At 33.5% G+C, this 19,979-nt stretch overlaps 1 protein-coding gene across 3 annotated transcripts in view; it reads left to right on the forward strand.

Moving 5' to 3' along the window:
- LOC126892183 (uncharacterized) overlaps nt 1-19,979 on the forward strand; it is a 72,285-nt gene that overhangs the window by 28,495 nt on the left and 23,811 nt on the right. The window contains exons 1-2 of one of the 3 annotated variants that reach the window (XM_050661662.1): nt 4,443-4,674; nt 8,293-8,404. In XM_050661662.1, the coding sequence (XP_050517619.1) occupies nt 8,364-8,404 (41 nt within the window). In that variant the 5' untranslated portion in view covers nt 4,443-4,674; nt 8,293-8,363. Of the gene's footprint in view, nt 1-4,442; nt 4,675-8,216; nt 8,405-19,979 lie in introns of those variants that run through there. The other 2 variants (XM_050661664.1, XM_050661663.1) reach the window with 2 other exon arrangements.

Genomic DNA, 19,979 nt, shown 5'->3' on the forward strand with positions numbered 1-19,979 from the left:
ATTTTCCCCCATTTTAACTGCCTATAACTTCTAAACGGCTCAAGATAGGAATATGCGGTTTTCGCTGAAATGTTTTATTTTAGTAAAAGTTTTGTCTGAATGGATTGAATTTTTTATATCGCTTTCAAATACGAAAAAAAATGGCGGATTTAAAAAAAAACGTTGTTGACTTTTTCTAATAGAACACCCAGTATATTTTTTGAAAATTGAAAGAAAGGTTATTCACCTATCTAGCGATAAAAAGTTTTTCAAAATCGGTTGTCAAATGACTGAGCAATTAATTTTTAAAATGAGAGATGCAATGTGGAAATCACATAACATATGTAATACCATTTTACTTAGTTATGTTATTTAGGTATGTGATATCCACTTTGCACCTCTCATTTTAAAAATTAATTACTCAGCGATTTGACAACCGATTTTGAAAAACTTTTTATCGCTAGATAGGTGAATGACCTTTTTTTAAATTTTCAAAAAAAAATACTGGGTGTTCCATTAGAAAAAGTCAACAACGTTTTTTTCAAAAATCCGCCATTTTTTTTCGTATTTGAAAGCGATATAAAAAATTCAATCCATTCAGACAAAACTTTTACTAAAATAAAACATTTCAGCGAAAACCGCATATTTCTATCTTGAGCCGTTTAGAAGTTATAGGCAGTTAAAATAGAGGAAAATATAAGTGGACACCCGGTATAATAATTTCATTGTAACCGAACTCAACCTTATACACATTCGTGTACTGTGTGTGGCCTAAATTTGGCAAATACTTTGATAAAATTTATTATATTTTACAAAATTTGGGAATGTGTTTAATTCGTAGAACAATTTTAACAATTGTTTTCAATAAAGATTTCAATCCTCTACAAATAGTTTCTCATGTCTTTTGATGTATAATAATTAGGGAAGCAGAAATTCAACAGTTTAGAATTTTGTATTGAGTTTCCTATGGCCTGTTTTCCAATTCACCACCCGGTATGTATATAATTATAATAAACAAGTAACTAAAAAAAAGCAACGAAAATAGAGAAGCTAGTTGAATGGAAATAACAGTAAATTGGAAGAAGAATGTCTAAAAAAGGATCACAATGCGTTAGGACAAAGTTTAAGTGGTATAAACTCACTTCAAATAGAATATACAACTACTATAATAATATCAGCAATTTTTTAGCGGATGAGTTTATCTTAAAACCGCTTATCATTGACGATCAGAATTATCAATAAAACGAACTTACTATCGATTTTCACTGTAATCAACAATTTTTAATTTTTAATTCAGTATATTGATGATACACTGTGGGTAAAGAATTTATATTAAAAATTCTATGGCAGAAATAATAATGATACAGTGGTGGGTACAAATTTAATTATATTGGTTAAAATATTGTTAAATGGAATAGTTGGAATTATATCGTTGAAATTTATTTGGTTTATAAAGCAAATCATCATTATTTATTACTTTAGAAAAACCAATGTATTTCCTGTATTTGTGTATGGGGCAAAATCTGGCGGGAATTGGGTGAATATTAAAATATCTTTTAATAGATTTATTAAAATTGTTTTATCAATACAATTATACCAATAGTGGAGAAAATGAGAATAAACAAGAAGAAAAAATCTTTATTTAATAAAAAAAGTAGTTATCCACAAAAAAACTCTAAAATCATGAATGAAAAAATGCGACGGAGAGGGGATATCAGTCAAAAACGAATAGAAGAGAAAATAGTAAACGGGGGATAGAAAATAAGGACACGTAATTAAATCCTCTCTGTAGATTCCCATATATCTTTTGTTCTTAGTAGATTCTAACAATTAGAAATAAGACATTAAATAAGACAGGTGCTGGTTTTTATGTGAAAAGGTGAAAAAGGGTTAAATCAAAATTAATCCATTAAATTGTGTGTTATGTATATGTACGGTACCTTGTATGATGTCTTCTTCTTCTTTTCTTCTCCTTCTCCTAGTCGACTAGGCTGGGTGGCGGTAATAGTAAAAACTATATAAAACTGTGTCGTTTCACACTGAATGTCTATACATATCTGAAGAATGCGAGTATATCCATGACAAGCCAAGCTATTTCTTAAGTGGCTTTGAGCTTGGGGGTGGCGCCTACAGGACCGTATTGGTACGTAACATACACACACACATGGTTAAACAAAATAAATGTGAATAATAATAAAAACTTATGCTATTAAATATATATATATGCATAGTCTAAAATTGAAGAGGGATATCTGACATGTAATATTGATGAAAAATTAGAAACTGTCTAGTAGGTTGTTGTTTTTTGCTTACGAGCACCAATTTTTTCCCGAAGTTTTTGGTCTCCAAACTTTCAGTAAGTTCATTGCCTATTTTTGCTCTAGCTTTGTGACCCCTATACAGGTTTGCCACAATTTCGAATACAATTGTCGTTAATAAATGTCTTTCGTAAAATATCTACTAGTTTTTCATCATTGACATTGTCAAATGCTTTCCTAAAATCCACAATGCACAAATACATATCCCTACTAAGGTCTGTACACCGCTGTATAAACATCTTTAGAGCGAGCACTCCTTCTCTAGTTCCAAGTGCTTTTCGAAAGCCTAACTACGATTTATCAATATTTGGCTCATATTTATCATAAATTCTCTTATCAAATTATCATCATCATCATCAGTAGCTCGACAACCCTCTTTGGGTCCTGGCTTGTTCTAGGATTTTCCTCCATTCTGTTCTGTTCCTTGCTTTGTTCTTCCAGTGGGTAATCTCGAGTGTTTTCAGATCTTGTTCCACTTGTTTCATGTATCTAAGTTTGGGTCTTCCCTTTGACCTTCTCCCTACTGGTGCTTGCCTCATTATATGTTTTGGTGTTTCGGTCTCCAACATCCGTTCAACATGGCCCATCCAGCGCAGACGTCCGATTTTTATGGATGTTATGACGTCGGGTTCGTTGTATGCTGCGTATAGTTTATCAAATATAGTTTAGTTATAGTTTATCAAATTATACATTATGGATAATCTTTGTGGAAGTTTTAGCAATGTGATTGATCAAGCAAATAAGTTCAGTGATTATCACAGAGCTGGGAATTTGCTTGATTCTGGATTGTAAAAAATGTCGACTGCAGCCAGTCTTCCGGGATTTGCACTGTTGTAAAAGTGCACCTCCTGCACTGTTGTTTTTTAGTACTGCAGTGGCATCTTCCAGCTTTGATAGGAAGGATAGAAGGTCATGTTTTCCATCTCCATATAGCTGCTCATTAGTCCTATCCCATGTAGAAATAAATATTTTATGTAAGATTTCTATGTTTCTAAGATCCTTGATGACCTGGGTTGATAACAAAAATAACCAAAGCAAGGAAATTAAACTCCGAATTGAAACTGCAAGGCAAGAATTTATAAAAATGTAGACATTGCTTACAAACAAAGACCTTCAGTTGTCTCTCAGATTGAGGGCTCTAAGATGCTACATATTTTCTATATTACTATACGAAATGGAAGCTTGGATATTGAAGAGACAACACATAAGAAAATAGAAGTGTTCGAAATGTGGTGTTACAGAAGAATATTGAAAATTCAATATCAATATTCAAGAAGAAAATTGAAAATTCAGTGGGTTCAAAGGATTACCAATGTTGAAGTGCTACGACGTTTAAATACGGAGTTAGAAATTATGAACCGTATAAGAACAAGAAAACTGGAATATTTGGGTCACATTACCAGAGGAGAAAAATATGAGTTGTTGAGAATTATTATGCAAGAAAGGATCCATGGAAGAAAAAGCATAGGAAGAAGACGCATCTCCTGGCTAAGGAACCTTAGAGAATGGTTTATCTGTAGTTCATTACAACTGTTCAGAGCATCAGCCAACAAAGTGACCATAGCCATTATGATATCCAACCTCCGATAGGAAATGGAACTTTAAGAAGAAGGAGATCCTTGATGGATCCAAGATAAAATTTCTATTGCTATATGTTATGCTGTTGGATAACGTATTGAATTTGCTTTTGTTAATCATTAATTTTAATTTTTTTGTTTTGTATACTGTAACTGTCTTAGTTTCTTTTGTATGTATTTTTCAGAGTTAGCTTATTTTGCTTCCTTATGATTTTTTTTTCAACTTTACTTGCATTACTGCTATCAGCACTTTATGGTATGAGATAAATACTACTCAAAATTCATTAATGTATCAAGAAATAAAAAAGAATCAACATTTTGTCTGGAACTAAATGAATATTTTATCGTACTGATAACAGCTGCATATTATTACCATTTGTGTTGTAAAATACTTTTATTGTAAAATATGCACTAATAAGTATGGAATTATTTTTTAAACAAGCAACATGAACATGAATGCTATTTTCTGACCTTCGCAAATTCATATGTGACTCAAAGTTCTCCGAAATGTTTGCTTGCTACAAAAACTTCTGATTTTATCGTTTTCTAGTAATTATTCTTTGTAGAAGACATAATCTCACTAAAAATCGTTAGTATCCAAGTTCTATTCGGAGATGTAACCTCGAATCTAATGTCGTCAATTATTTGGGTAAACATTTTTATCATTGTGTAATAAAAACAATATTAGTTCCAATGTGAGAGAAGATATAGTGCTTTCGATATCAAGAATCTAACTACAGAAAATTAAACGTGTAAAAATATAGTAATGTGAAATATTTCATCTAAATCACTTTTACATGGTAAGTCGTGAAATACTTTTGTAATTTTAAATAATAAAATCATGTGACTTGTTAAAAAATTTAATCGAAAGCGTCGGAAAATAGAAAAATCAAAGACGGGAAAACGTCAAAGAAAACGGATAATGAATATATGGTTTCACACAACCATCCTGCTTCTTCTTAAGATGCCGTGCATTTCGACGTAGGCGTCCAACCTACATTGTCACGTCATGTCAGGTGAAATGTTAGATAGTCAGGATTAAATTATTTTTTTAGTAGCATTGCGACGCATTTCATAAAGCCTTGGTTTCCTCGAAAGCGACACCGACAAACTACCACCGTAACACTGCGATGAATGACGTCATAAAAAACTGTACCACGCAAAATAATAGCAGTGGTTTCCAAGGATGCGTTGGATGCCACCGCTTGCTGAGTTTACACATTTCACTGCCGCAGTGAATAACCTTGAATTTTTCACCGTAATCTGACTTCATTCATCGCAGTGTTACGGTCGCAGTTTGTTGGTGCCGCTTTCGAGAAAACCCATGATTCACTGTGGATTCACCTTCAAGTAGTAGTTGTTGAAAAGTGTAGGTATCGTCCTCCGTTGTTGAAAAGTGTAGGTTGCTATATTGTAGGCTCTATCGTAGATAAAGCCTTGGCTCTATCGTCTTGGATTTTTCCTCTTGGGCTCAAATGGACTTAATTTTCTGTATGTGTCTGTTATATTGCGACCGGATCAATATCGTTTTCTGAAAATAATCTATGCATAATTAATTAAGTCTATTTATTTATTTATCGTATGGCAATTACAACACATTTAGAACAAAATTACAAACACTAGTAATATAGGTATATGACAAACTTTAAATAGTTACAAACAAACATCAAGTGTATTAATATAATCAATTGACTCTGCAGTTGCAAACAGGAAGTCTTCAGGGCTACCATTGTAGGATCTTGAGGGACACTCTTCAATAATGTGGTCAATGGTTTGGTTCTCCCCACAGTCACATTGAGGAGACGGGTTCTTTCCCCATTTATGTAGCATGTATGCACATCTGCCATGTCTGGTTCGGAACCTATTTAGAGTGGATCATGTTTTACGTGGAAGATCAAAACCTGGTGGCTTGTGGGTAATGCAGGGCATGTTATTTTGCCATGCGTTCCATTCTTGGGACCATGCATTCGTGATGTTAAACTCCTCATGTATCATTCTTGCCGTTTTTATTGGTGGTTTTCTAGAGCGGAGACGGGTATTTCGTGCATCCTCGGTATCTTGGTGAATCGGCAGATTTATATTGTTCATGATCTTTTTGTATTCACGTGTAAGTGCGTCAATTCGTCGTAAATGTGGAGGTGGGAGGTGACTTAATACTGGAAGCCATTGGGTGGGAGTTGATTTAATTGTACCAGCTATCATCCTCATAGTGCTCTGCAGCTGAGTGTAGACCTTTTTTACGTGTGGGCTGTGTAGCCAAACTGGAGCACAATATTCAGCGGTCGAGAAAACAAGGGCTAAGACAGTAGAGCGGAGAGTGGAAGCCGATGCTCTCTAGGTGGTACCGCAGAGCTTCTGTATAATGTTATTTCTTGTACTTAACTTTTGGGCAGTTTTTGTTAGATGTTCTTTAAATGATAGCGTTCTGTCTAGTGTTACGCCCAGGTACTTAGGTGTTTTGTTGTGGATAAGTGTGGTATTTTTAAACCGTATGTTGAGTTCCTTTCCAGCAAGTTTATTGTTTAGGTGAAAGCAACTAACTTCTGTTTTGGATGCATTTGGCTGAAGTCGCCACTTGCGAAAATATTTGCCCAATATATATAAGTCTACCGTCAGAACTTCTTCAGACGTTTCTAGTGTTCTGCATCGTGTAGTGAGGGCCTAGTCATCAGCGTATCCGAACTTTCTTGATTGTGTTTCCGGCATATCTGCTAAATATAAGCTAAATAGTTGTGGAGAGAGCACTGACCCCTGTGGTAGGCTATTCTTGAGTTTCTTTGGTGGGCTGATATTTGTGCCCATCACTACTTGAAACATTCTGTCGTTGAGCATGCTATCTATTAGGCGTGCTATTGGTTTACAGGTGATTGCACGGAGAATTTTGTATATGAGGCCCTCTCTCCATACTGTATCGTAAGCTGCCGAGAGATCAATAAATGCCGCTGAAGTTTTAAGTCTTCTTTGGAAACCCGCTTCCGTGTAGGTGGTGAGTGACATTACCTGGTCCGCGCAGCTTCGTTCTGGTTCAACAGTTCTGTGCTGATTCTATTATATGTATATAAGCCTCTCTAATAGTTTGTAGATGGCAGAGAGAAGCGCAATTGGTCTGTAGTTTTTTAGGTTGTCGGCGGGTTTGCCTGGCTATAGTATGGCTATTATCTTAGAGCGCTTTAGTTCTTGTGGAATATTTCCAGTTTCCATGATGTCTGTGAAAAATCGAGCCAGCCAAACTTTTGTATACTTGCCACAATTTATTAGGAATTCAGGGTGAATATTATCAAATCCTGGTGCTTTTGCTGGCTTAACGTTTTTAAGAGCCTCTGATATGGATTAAGTCTATATCTTTTGTACTAAGTTGGCAAAACTCCTAGACTGGGTTCGAGTTCTTTTATCAGTTGGTCCTTGGAAGGTCCATTTGTTGGCAGTGTCAGAGCCAGCCATATAATTACCAGAAAGCAGGGTCCACGACGAGTGGAAAGCATGGATCCGAATATAACATAACCTCTAGGTACTGAAAAAGTATAACCAGTAGATACTACGTAAATTAGCAGAATCAAGCAGAAGTCCAGAGCTCTAAGTCATAACAGGTTTTTTACTGCAATGAGCTTATGAGCCAAGGAAAAAAATCGTACAGTATTTATGTATTGTATCTATGTAGACGACACCGTTATTCTTGCGGACAGTGCTGAGGGTTTGCAACGACTTTTGAATGTCATAACCAGAGAGGGAGATAGCTTGGGGCTGAATATAAACACAAATAAAACAAAAGTAATGGCTTGACAAAGCACGTGACGAACAACGAAGTGCTGATAATAATGGGGACTCAAAGAGAACTCCTAAAGATGGTAAAAAACAGAAAAACGAGTTATCTAAGACATATTTATAGGGGAGAAAGATACAACTTTTTACGACTCATAATGGATGGGAAAGTGGAAGGAAGAAGAAAATGCTCCTGGCTGAAGAACGTAAGAGTCTGGACAGGTATGGACACACATTCGATACTAAGAACCGCTCAAGGTAGAGATCAGTTTGCTGTAGTTATAGCCAGCCTTCAGTAATGGAGAAGGCACTTTAAGAAGATTTATGAACTAAACAATTTCGAAATTGTTTTTTATTTTGCCAATAATCTATTTCACTCTCTCCTGTAATGTCTATATTAATTTCTTTCTTCAAGATTTCTTTTAGTTTCCTGATTTTCTTCGTAATTTAGGTCGCCAAAACTTGCTCGCAATATAATTAATATTCTCATTAAGAAACGCCACTGAAGAGATGATTTTTTAAATAATAGGCTACAGATATTAAGGATCCAAATACGATGTCAGCCTCTAATCATGATATCAGTTGATTGCTTTCATTTTTAGTTAATACTGATAACAGATAATAATTCGTGGAATGTAATTTCGTATAATCTGTTTTAGTTAAATGGTGCTGATTAGTGATAGAATTTTTCAAGAATAAAAGCAGAACAGAACAGGAGAAATATCAAGATATGGAAAACGGAAATGGGGAAGTATCGTATACAAATGAGAGGTAAGTCTGTTTCAATATAATATATATTTTGAGTAACGTACTTAAAACTATAGATCTTGTTTTGCTGATCGTCTATGTTTTAAGTTATCCTTGTGGGATCGGTACTCACCTGAGGGACCGCCGACGTTCAGATACAATAAGCGTCTCTTTCTAAAGACAATGACGTCGACATTACTAAGTAACAAGACATTTACTGAACATATACATTACACATTATTACAGTATAGTCTGATTGTGACTGGCTGAATGATTAATATCTATACCGTTAAAAAGAAGTTAGAGATTAGTAAATGATAAATAGAAAAATCGCGCAGAAATGAAGAAATCTAACTTACAACAAAGATTGTAGCTCAGGGTTTATTTGTCTTGTCTCGATGGCTGATTTTATTAATACATGGATATTTTTAATTGAATTTATTTATATTTCGCGCAATTGTGGTCGCAATCACCTCATATTTTTGTTTTGTTGAATTGTTCTTTCTACTGGTTTTCCTCGTTTCTTTCTTTTTTCCTCTTTTATCTTTTTATTGGTAGATTTGTTATCTTGAATGTCTTCGTAAGGGAAAACCTCTCGATACGAATCAGTTAAAATATGGAGAACAATGCCTACGTTCCTTCCGATGAAGGCTCCAATAAGAGCCGAAAATCGCGTTTCAAGGGACTGGACTGCACTCCGTATTCTAATTGAAAAGTAAAATTGTTTTGCCTTCGCATTGCAACTAAATAAAAATGGTATACATTTTTATTTTTATTTTATAGTCGTATTACTCCGTAGAGTAACTAGGTGCATTTTTCCGTTGGAACTTTACCAGCTGCAGACGGGGGATGTGAATTGCATAGTGTAGAATTCCTTCCCTCTCGTCTTCACTGCAGCATCCATTTGACTTGCAAATTGTAGAAGTCTTGGAGGTGTTACCAGGAAAGTGTACCAATAATTTTTCAATTTAAAAATCTTTTAGTAATATTTTTAATATTTTCAATATTAATAATTTACTATTAGGATTGAAAACTACTTTGTCTTTCAATGCCAGATGGCGCTAGCCACCTACTATCATCACTTCAGTTGCAATGGGTGGGAAAACCTCTCGATACGAATCAGTTAAAATATGGAGAACAGTGCCTACGTTCCTTCCGATGAAGGCTCCAATACGAGCCGAAAATCGCGGTTCAAGGGACTGGACTGCACTCCGTATTCTAATTGAAAAGTAAGATTGTTTTGCCTTCGCATTGCAACTGAATAAAAATGGTATACATTTTTATTTTTATTTTATAGTCATATTTCTCCGTAGAGTAACTAGGTGCATTTTTCCGTTGGAACTTTACCAGCTGCAGACGGGGGATGTGAATTGCATAGTGTAGAATTCCTTCCCTCTCGTCTTCACTGCAGCATCCATTTGACTTGCAAATTGTAGAAGTCTTGGAGGTGTTACCAGGAAAGTGTACCAATAAGTTTTCAATTTAAAAATCTTTTAGTAATATTTTTAATATTTTCAATATTAATAATTTACTATTAGGATTGAAAACTACTTTGTCTTTGTCTTCGTAAGTATTTATTTCTATCAAATATATCGTAGCCTACAAGCTCAGTAGGTATTCCGTTTGGGTGGCGGGCCAGTTCCTTAAATATGTGGTATGCTCTGTCGTTGATTGTTCTTTGCACTTTTCCCTGCTTGTGTCTATACAGAAAACTGTCCAATACGAGTTAGGTAGGTACCAACTTTGCTAATGTTCTCAGGCATTCGTTCTGAGTAGTTTAGATCTTTTTTATTTGTTTTACATGTGTGACCACACGCTGCTAAAGCCTAGGTTAGTGTAGGTGTAATCTTCTTCACGTAGTGCCTATCCGTTTAGGATGTTGGTGACAATCATGGAAATCTTCACGTTGCACACTGTTGCTCTGAAAATATTTGTGGTTGTTGTGTTGAATCACGTACTTAGGTAGATTTTTCAGCTAGAAATTATTTGCCTTGACGCGTTTTTCTTTCAACTTTTACCTGTAAAATTAGTTGTAAAATCCATGTCACCCACGTTCCTTATGATGTGACAGAGGTACAGTTGAGTCCGGGAATCTTTACCCGTGCGTCATCATTTAAAGCATACGAAATAAGTCAATAATAAGTCGGAAATTGAAATTTACTAAACGCAACAGCAAGTCACTTACCGTAAAACGAGGTCACTTTGTGACAGATTCAGGAGTTTTTGTAAATTTTAAGATATTTTTTATGGAATTATTACATTCCAAAATTTACTTAAAAAACTTATAACTTTTAACTTCTAACTTAGCTGGATTTCACTGGGAAAAATTTACAAACAATACAACAATTTACAAAAAATATTTGTCACAATTTCGCCCCTTTCATTGAAGTGACATTGTGACAACGTAAATTCTGCATACAAGTCTAAAGTCGGCGTTTTAATGGGTCGGAAATGTGACAGAGATCGCCTGTAATTATAATCTGAATATTAGATCTATCACAAAGCCGCCCATATGCATGTGAGCATATGTAGTTGGTCTGTCAATATGTAGTTGGTCTGTCATAAAATCACCCCATCAGTTGAACAGAAAGCTTTATTAATAATAAAAACAAATGTTATTAATTATTATAAGAAAGCTTTATTAATAATTAACCACAAATAATAAATAAAAGAAGTTAAATAAATCATTTTGAATCGGTAATAATTCTAATTATTCACATAAATGTCCATTTCAGGCACTTGAAAAATTGCTCTTCGAGAAATTTGGACGGGTGAATTTATATTGGCTTGTACAACATCAGTAAATTCGTACATAAGCTGGTCTTCCCGGTCTGGCCACTTCCAAAATCTTCCACATTTCTCCATGGCGCTGACATTCACACCTTGCTTTTCCACTCCAGTGGACCACTCCTGGAAACATAGACCCCTCGTATTGGATAATGACGTAGTCCCCTATATTTGGCTTATTTACTGCTCCCTTTGCCAGAGCGGATTCCGGATTCTGGATGCAAGCCATATAAAACTTCTTTCTCTCCTACAGTGGTGGCATCTTCTTCTTCCACAGCGGCGGCATCTTTCTCTCCCACAGTGGTGGCATCTTCTTCTTCCACAGTGCTGGCATCTTCTTCTTCCACAATCGTGGCATCGTCTTCTTCCGCAGCGGCGGCATCTTTCTCCCCCACAGTGGTGGCATCTTCTTCTACAGCGCTGGCATCTTCTTCTTCCACAATCTTCTTCCACAATTCTTCTTACTATGAAGGGTAAAATCGAAGGACGCAGAGGAATTGGTAGAAAACAGGCCTCTTGGTTAAAGAATATCCGGGAGTGGACAGGCATAAAGAAAGTAGAGCAACTATTTAGAATAGCTCGAGACAGAGACAGAGACAGTTTCGCCTTGTTAATCGCCAACGTCAAGGTGACTTCATAGGGCACGTTAAGAGGAAGTTTTTAATAAGACATCGTAAGTAACGTGGTCAGTATAAGCTATCTACATGATTCGACGATAAAGCCACATGTCGAAAGCCCAAATTTTCTTGAAGGTGGCGTCAATGAGAGTGCACGACTCAACTTCCTACAACAAGTTAAGCAGGATATAACATCGTGGTAACCTAATTTTGTGGTTAATGATAAATCACAATATTCGAATAGCTTAGCCATTTTTTGAAATGTAGATCTTGCTTTCCCGTCCTACATTTGATTTTTAGGGAGTGATCCAAATTTTCATTGATAGTCCAGGAACCAAAGCTTTTCACCTCGCAATTTTTACAGAACGGATCGATTTGCTTGAAAATTTGAGCATAAGTAGTGGATAGTCCAAGGATCAAAATCTATATGATGCCAACAGGCGTTTTTACCATGGGGGTGGTTGCCACCCCATCTTATGGTGGAAATTTTTTATTATATTTTGACCGCAAAAGTTAATAAAACATTCATTTTAAGCAAGAAATGTTCTATACATTTTTTTGATAGCATTAATAGTTTTTGATTTATTCGCTATCGAAAGTGTTAGTTTTATATCTAAAAAATCAATGTTTTTGGATGGTTATACTCATTTACGATTCACTCAATTTTTGCCGTAGAACAAAGTATATTAAACCAAGTCCTTGGGAATTAAATTACCTACAATTTCATATTTCAACATTTTTTCGTATCTCTGATGCTAATCTTTCTATGCTGAAGAAAATGCATTTTTTACCAAATTGCAAACATTTGTTATTCGCTTTAATCTTCAGTTTTTCAAAAACTAATAATTCTAAGCCAGTCAAACTTCTTAGAATCTATTAATAATACATAAGTAAAGAAGAATATATAAGGCTAATGACCAAAAACAACGCCAACTTACATTATTATGCTTCCAATTAGATTTCTCCTTTTTTTTTTTCAAAAAAATGTATTGATTTTTTAACCGTAACTTTTTTTATTTTTTATCTTAGAAAGTTCGTTAAAAAGGAATTTTGTAGGTTTTTATAGGATCTATAAGGTTGTTAATATTAAATCCTTTTAAAATTTTCAGTCACAAAAAGAGGTGGCATTGAAAGGGTTGGTAAAGGTGGTTTTTGCATGATATTACAAGTTTTAATTGTCAATAGCTCACTAAATTTTTGCCATAAAAAATATTTGCAAATCATGTTCTTGGGAATTAAATAAGCTACATTTTCATATTTAAATATTTTTTCGTATCTCTGATGCTAATCTTTTTTTTTTCTGAATAAAAGGGCATTTTTTACCAAACTACAAAAACTCATTCGCTTTTAACTCCATTTTTTAAAACTAATCATTATAAGCCGATCAAACTTCTAGAATCTATTAACAATATATAAATCAAGAAAACCAAATCAGGTCGATGACAAATTTTAATTAGGGTGGTGATTAGGGGGTTGTTTACGATCACCTTTTTGCTGAAAAAAAAAATAGGGACTGACATTCTTTTCACTATAAACCACTTAATTTTTGTAGCTAGTGGTTTTTTCTATTTCTAGAGATACATATTTTTAAATACTTCAAATTAGTTTCAACAAGTTATCCTCGAAAAATTCATAGTTTTCCCGTTCTTTGACTTTGAAACTACAATATTTATCATTTGACGAAGAAGAGCCAACATATAATAAAGTATATCTCGATTACTATTGGTCTTAAAGAAAATAAAAAAAACGGTTTATTTTTTATTTTTTCAAAAGGTACATTTTTGTTAAGTAAAGTTTGTTAAGTTTTTGAGTAATTAGCAGAAAACTGATTAAAAACATTGATTTTTTCGATATAAAACTTACACTTTCGATAGTGAATAAATCGAAAACTATTAATTTTATCAAAAAACTGTATAACACGTTTTATGCTTATAATGAATGTTTTTACCAACTCTTGCGGTCAAAATATAATAAAAATTTTCACCCCCGAGATGGGATGGCAACCACCCCCATGGTAAAAGCGCCTTTTGGCATGATATAGATTTTGATCCTTGGACTATCCATTACTTATTATCAAACTTTCAAGCAAATCGATCCATTCTGTAAAAATTGCGAGATTTTTCCTATTTTAAGTTTCATTACTTGGACTATGATGTGCATAGATATAATAATGATAATTATTATCAGTCTGGCTTTGGTTTTAAATAATAGTTGGCTTCTTCTTATAATTATTCCTTTGAGTTTGGCTTGGATGGGTTTTACCTTTTTTACAATAATTATATAGTGTAATGTTTCTTCCCCTGTCTAGCGTGAATCCCAGATATGGTGCTTTCTTGATCCATCCAATTAGGGAGACTAATATTTTCGAAAATTTTCTCTTCTTTTTGAATAATATGGCCTTGGATGTGTCAGCATTTACTACAATGTTTCACTGTATGCTTCAGTTTTCAAACTTGTGTAGAGCATGTTGTAGGTATGTATGTAACCTCTGTGATAAGTTGAGTGTTTCTAGTTGCTATTCAGGAGTAGTCATTTAATTAAATTTATAAGAAAATAAAAATTATACAAAAATATGTTAGCAACCTTCTAATATTCAGCCTATTCATACATCTTAATACTATCACAGTATTACCGATCTGTCAAAGTTGAGGAGTTTATCTAATCTTTTAAGACTTCCATGTAAATATTTTGATACAAACGCACAGGTTTTTTGAAATTGGTGAAATACTAAAAGATAACTTAGACCATAAACTTCGCAATTTTCTTCAAAGCTTCGCCGTATAATTGAAGTAAACAGACTTTATTATAGACGGTGATTTTGATTATTTAGGTAAATAACCTAGATATTTTCATTTCAGAAATTTGTATACAACTTTAGTCAAAACTAAACAAAGTAGATAATAATATAATAATGATTTAATATTACTATTAACTAATTATTATTTTATCTATCATTCTATTAGCCTTGCGACATCCAATATTGGACATAGGCCTCCCCTTCGCTCCTCCACCTTTCTCTATCCTGAGCCATGTGCATCCATTTTGAGCCTGCTTGGTGTTTTAGGTCATCATCTGTGTAAGACCACAGATGAGATGGGTAGATGACCTAGAACACAACTATCTATCTTTATAACTTTTAAAACATTTTTTTCAAAAATTTTACTAGTGGTTACTGGTGACATTATAAAGAAAAAACGCCAAAGAAAACGATACTCCGTAGAAACGGGCCAAAAATCTGTTAAACATGCTGAAAGGTGTATCAAATTTAAGTTTTCAGTAAGAGTTAGATGAAAAATATAAACAGATCTGTAACAAAGCACCAAAAATTTTAAAACTTCATTGTGTACTTACAAAACATTGTAGGAACTGGTAAAGTTCCACTGTTAAGATATTATGGAGGTAGACCAATGTCTTGTATTTAAAAATTATTGGAATAGTCAGATATAGGATGACGACACTGTCTGCAGAAAAAAGATTTCGTTTATATTTCTGTGTGAAGGATACTGAATCAAGACACGTTTTGGAAAACCAAGATTATTTCTACATTAGATATTGGACAACAACGCCAACTGAAAAAATGGGTTTTGAGACACTCGGCATGGGTTGGATCTATGGAAGAAAATTCAACTACCAATACAAAGAAAAATGCATTACAGAATTCTTAATTAGCTTATATCGCATTACAGCAAGAGCTTTCTCACAAACACTGCATTCGAATCAGTGTGGAAAAATCAAGCTTAATAAGCTCTTTAGCTTCCACTCAACTCAGCTATAAGCATTACCTCAGAGAATTCTGTAAAAGAATAAAATAAGTAAGCACACAGTCATTTAGACAAAAATTGATGCTATGCAAAGACAAAGACGGAGAACTACTAACAGAAAAACAAAAAATTATAAGGAGATGGAAAAATACTTCGAAAAAAACTTAAACGCACACAATGAAAATGAACACAAGGAGATAATATATCATCTTATATTAGTCTGGGCAGATTATCGGAGAATGGGCCATTTTTGGGAAAAGTTATTTACCAGCAATTTTATTGCTGGAATCGAATCTTATGATTCTATATATTAATAATATAGGTATGCAAAGTCCGCAGATAGTGTGCTACTTTTTTTATAAACAAAATGGCGCCCGAAAATCGTGTTTTTTTTTCAATTTTTGTTCTATAACTCCAAAGATTTTAACTTTACACCAAAAACACCCGAATAAAAATTCACCGTAATTAAATTCTGCATAGAGACGTGTTTTCCCAATTTACTTTGACGAAAATTTTTCCAGAAAATGAAGGTTTTTCCAACAAAATCTTTAATTTTCAACTAAAATTTTAGATAAGTAATTGTTTATCAATAATTAAATGACTTGGTAATATAAAAGCTCTTTTCGTATACATAATAATTCCAGAAGCCGATGGAAATTGAATTAACAATTTAGCAACAATTGAATTGTAAATTAAAAATTTACGGTCGCCATAATAACCACAATAATTATGATATATACGAATAACTATGATTTTTATATAAAAATACACTGTACCTATCTAATGTACTTTACAGAATTAAACTTGGACTATGTAAGCGGCCTCAGGAATTTTTTAAAATTATAAACAATTTTTTGGCTTATAAACAATTAGAATATCTCGGGAAATATTAAATTAAATCATGAAAACGGTATTGGAAAAAAAGCGGCAGGACGTTTATTTTAAAAGAAAAATCGTTTAATTGTGGTGAGTGGTTCCTGAGATACAACCGGTCAAAGTTGACCGGCATTTACGGCAAAGATAAAAACAATAGGATCATAATTTTCAAGCCATCACCTTTTTATTTTTATCCTCTTTTTCCACACCAATTTCCATATCTTTAAAATACCATAACAGATATTATTATAATAATAACTATCGATATTACGAGTGAAAATTGCCAAAAATAGCAAAATTTCAATCAAAAATTAGGTTGGAGAAAATGTAATCTCAAAGTTCAAAATCGGTATTTTTGCAATTTTCTTCATTCTTTTTTTGTTCCCAAGTAACTCGAGTAGAGCCATATAACTAACGCATTATTAAATGTCAAACTTGCTTTTGTTTGTTATAATAGATTAATTTATTGATCATAACAAAAAAATTTAATTTGTTTAAATAAAGATTGTTTAAATAATTATACACCTCTCAAATGAGAATATTTGTGTTTAACGGTAAAAGGTACACTTGTAGTAAGTTTACCTAAAAAAAGTCTACAACTGGAAAAAATATGTAGTTTTCTTTTCGTATAAATAAATTAATCTATTATAACAAAACAAAAGCAAGTCTGACATTTAATAATGAGTTAGTTAGCTGGCTCTACTCGAGTTACTTGGAAACAAAAAAGAATGAAGAAAATTGCTTCATGGAAAGCCGAGAAAATGCATTTTTGTAAGGTATACCGATTTTGAACTTTGAGATTACATTTTCTCCAACCTAATTTATGATTGAAATTTTGCTATTTTTGGCAATTTTCACTCGTAATATCGATAGTTTTTATCATAATAATATATGTTATGAGTATTTTAAAGATATGAAAATCGGTGTGGAGAAAAAAGGACAAAAATAAAAAGGTGATGGTTTGAAAATTATGATCCTATCGTTTATATCTTTGTCGTAAATTTCGGTCAACTTTGACCGGTTGTATCCCAGGAACCACTCGTCACAATTAAACGTTTTTTCTTTTAAAAGAAGCGTCCTGCCGCTTTTTTTCCAATACTGTTAATTTAATTTAATATTTACCGAGATATTATAATTGTTTATAAGCCAAAAAATTGTTTATAATTTTAAAATATTCCTGAGGCCGATTAAATAGTCCAATTTCAATTCTGTAAAGTAAATTCTATAGATACAGTGTCTTTTTATACCAAAATCATAGTTATTCTTATGTATTATGATTATTGTGGTTATTATAACGACAGTAAATTTTTAATTAACAATTCAATTGTTGCTAAATTGTTAATTCAATTTCTATCGGCTTCCACAATTATTATCTATAGGAAAGAGCTTTTATATTACCAAGCTATTTATTTATTGATAAAAAATTACTTATCTAAAATTTTAGTTGAAAATTAAAGATTTTGTTGGAAAAACCCGCATTTTTCGGGGAAAATTTTCGTCGAAGTAAATCGGGAAAAATACGTCTCGATGAAGAATTTAATTACGGTGAATTTTTATTTGAGTGTTTTTGGTATAAAGTTAAAATCTTTGGAGTTATAGAGCAAAAATTGGAAAAACAAGATTTTCGGGCGCCATTTTGTTTATAAAAAAAGTAGCACACTCTCTGCGGACTTTGCATACCTATATTATTAATACATACAATCATACGATTCGATTCCAGCAAAAAATTGCTGGTAAATAACTTTTTCCTTGGTATTTTGCTAATTATTGCAGAGTATATGGCGGAGCAGCACATTGAAAAGAAACTAAAAAACAATAAAGCGCCAGGAATGGATGGTATTTCGGCAGAGCTATTAAAACATGGAGGGTCCGAACTCAGGAAAAAAATTCATTATTTAATAACATTAATATGGACCAAGGAGCAAAAGCCGGAGGAATGGGCAGTTGGGCTTACCTAGTCAATATATAAAAAATGAGATAAGGGGAAATGCCAGAATCATAAGTCTTAACGAAAAGTATACGACCCGGTGCAAAGAGAAAGACGGCACATGGAGAATCAGGAGAAATGACGAGGTTAATGAATTAAATGAAGGGCACAATATTGTAAGTCAGAAACTGCTATGGCTGCGACATGTCCAGAGAAAAAAAATACAAAATCAACAAAGAAAATATTACAACGGAAGCCGATAGGAAGACTAAAAAAAGAAAGACACAGAACGAGATGGTTAACATGGATAACATGGATAACATGGATAACATGGAAGACGAACTGAAAACTATGAATGGAACAAGGGCGGATCCAGGACCCATTTTCGGGAGGGGCCATGAACTTTTTTTGGGGAAGGATATCAGGGGGTCTGGACATAATTTTTAAAAATTAGGGTTAAAATGGTGAGTTTTAGGCAATCTTCATACACTTTTGAGTGCCAAAAAGGCATTCAAAAATTATCCTTATTAAAGTATTATTAAAGCCAGTACCAATTTCTACACATTTCTTCGGATCCAAGTGCAGTTCTTTCAACAAGTTTAATACTACTTTTCCCAATGCTTCTCCTGTCAGACGTTCTTTCCCTCTTTCTTCACCACAACATGTTATCAATTGATTTTGACTAGGCTGCTAATGTATGTTACTCGGGAAGATGCTGTAGATAGGTGTGGTTTAAAAGCCTTATCTCCTGATGCGATTTTAAACCTTAACAAACAATTCCCCTCGTTGCTAGATCCAGCATCTTCGTCCAGAAGCAGAAGGCCAACATCACGATGGCCTGTTAGAGAAATATTTTGTCGACCTAAGAAAACTATATAGACTTTACTATTGGTCGTATTCTTTCTCTATTTCCTTGTATCTATTTAGACCTATGAGAGTCTATCTGTTTAATGACTGACTTTTGCGAGTACGATCACTTTATAGAAAATCCAGGCCACCTGAAAGCACTCCTTGTGGTATGATGTTTTTTCATGGGTTTGTATGGTTCCATCTTTGCCCATGAGTTTGGCGAAATATGTTTAAGGTTTCGTGACAAGGCTTTGGGCTGTCATTGTCATCCCTTTATTGTGACCATATTTTTATTAGTAAAATAAAATGCAATACTTGCAAAACAATCCCTTTTGAATGTGCAAAAGTACTAACCAACTCCTTTGTTCTAAGTGCTGATGACCCAAGTAACGCTTCATTTCTTTTTTATTCTTTGTCTGTACAGAATATGAAAATAGATACGGCTTTGATGATTGCCAAGGTCGTTCTAGCAATTGGTACTTTGTAAAATTATCAACATTTTGATTTACAAAACATCATATTTTATGTCATTCTTGTAGCTTCTGTTACTGGTTTTGTTCAATTCTAGTCCAGAAGACATATTTATCCCCTGTTTTGTACATAATATATACATTGTATAACTAGACCAGTGTAGATAAACAATGATATATATATATATATATATATATATATATATATATATATATATATATATATATATATATATCGCTCCTTAAAATCGAGAATCATCCGTGAAGCCATCGAAATTGAAAAACGCCCTCACAGCCTAAACACACGCGATG

The sequence above is a fragment of the Diabrotica virgifera genome, chromosome 9 (genome assembly GCF_917563875.1).
Source record: "Diabrotica virgifera virgifera chromosome 9, PGI_DIABVI_V3a".
Classification (NCBI taxonomy): Eukaryota; Metazoa; Arthropoda; class Insecta; order Coleoptera; family Chrysomelidae; genus Diabrotica; species Diabrotica virgifera.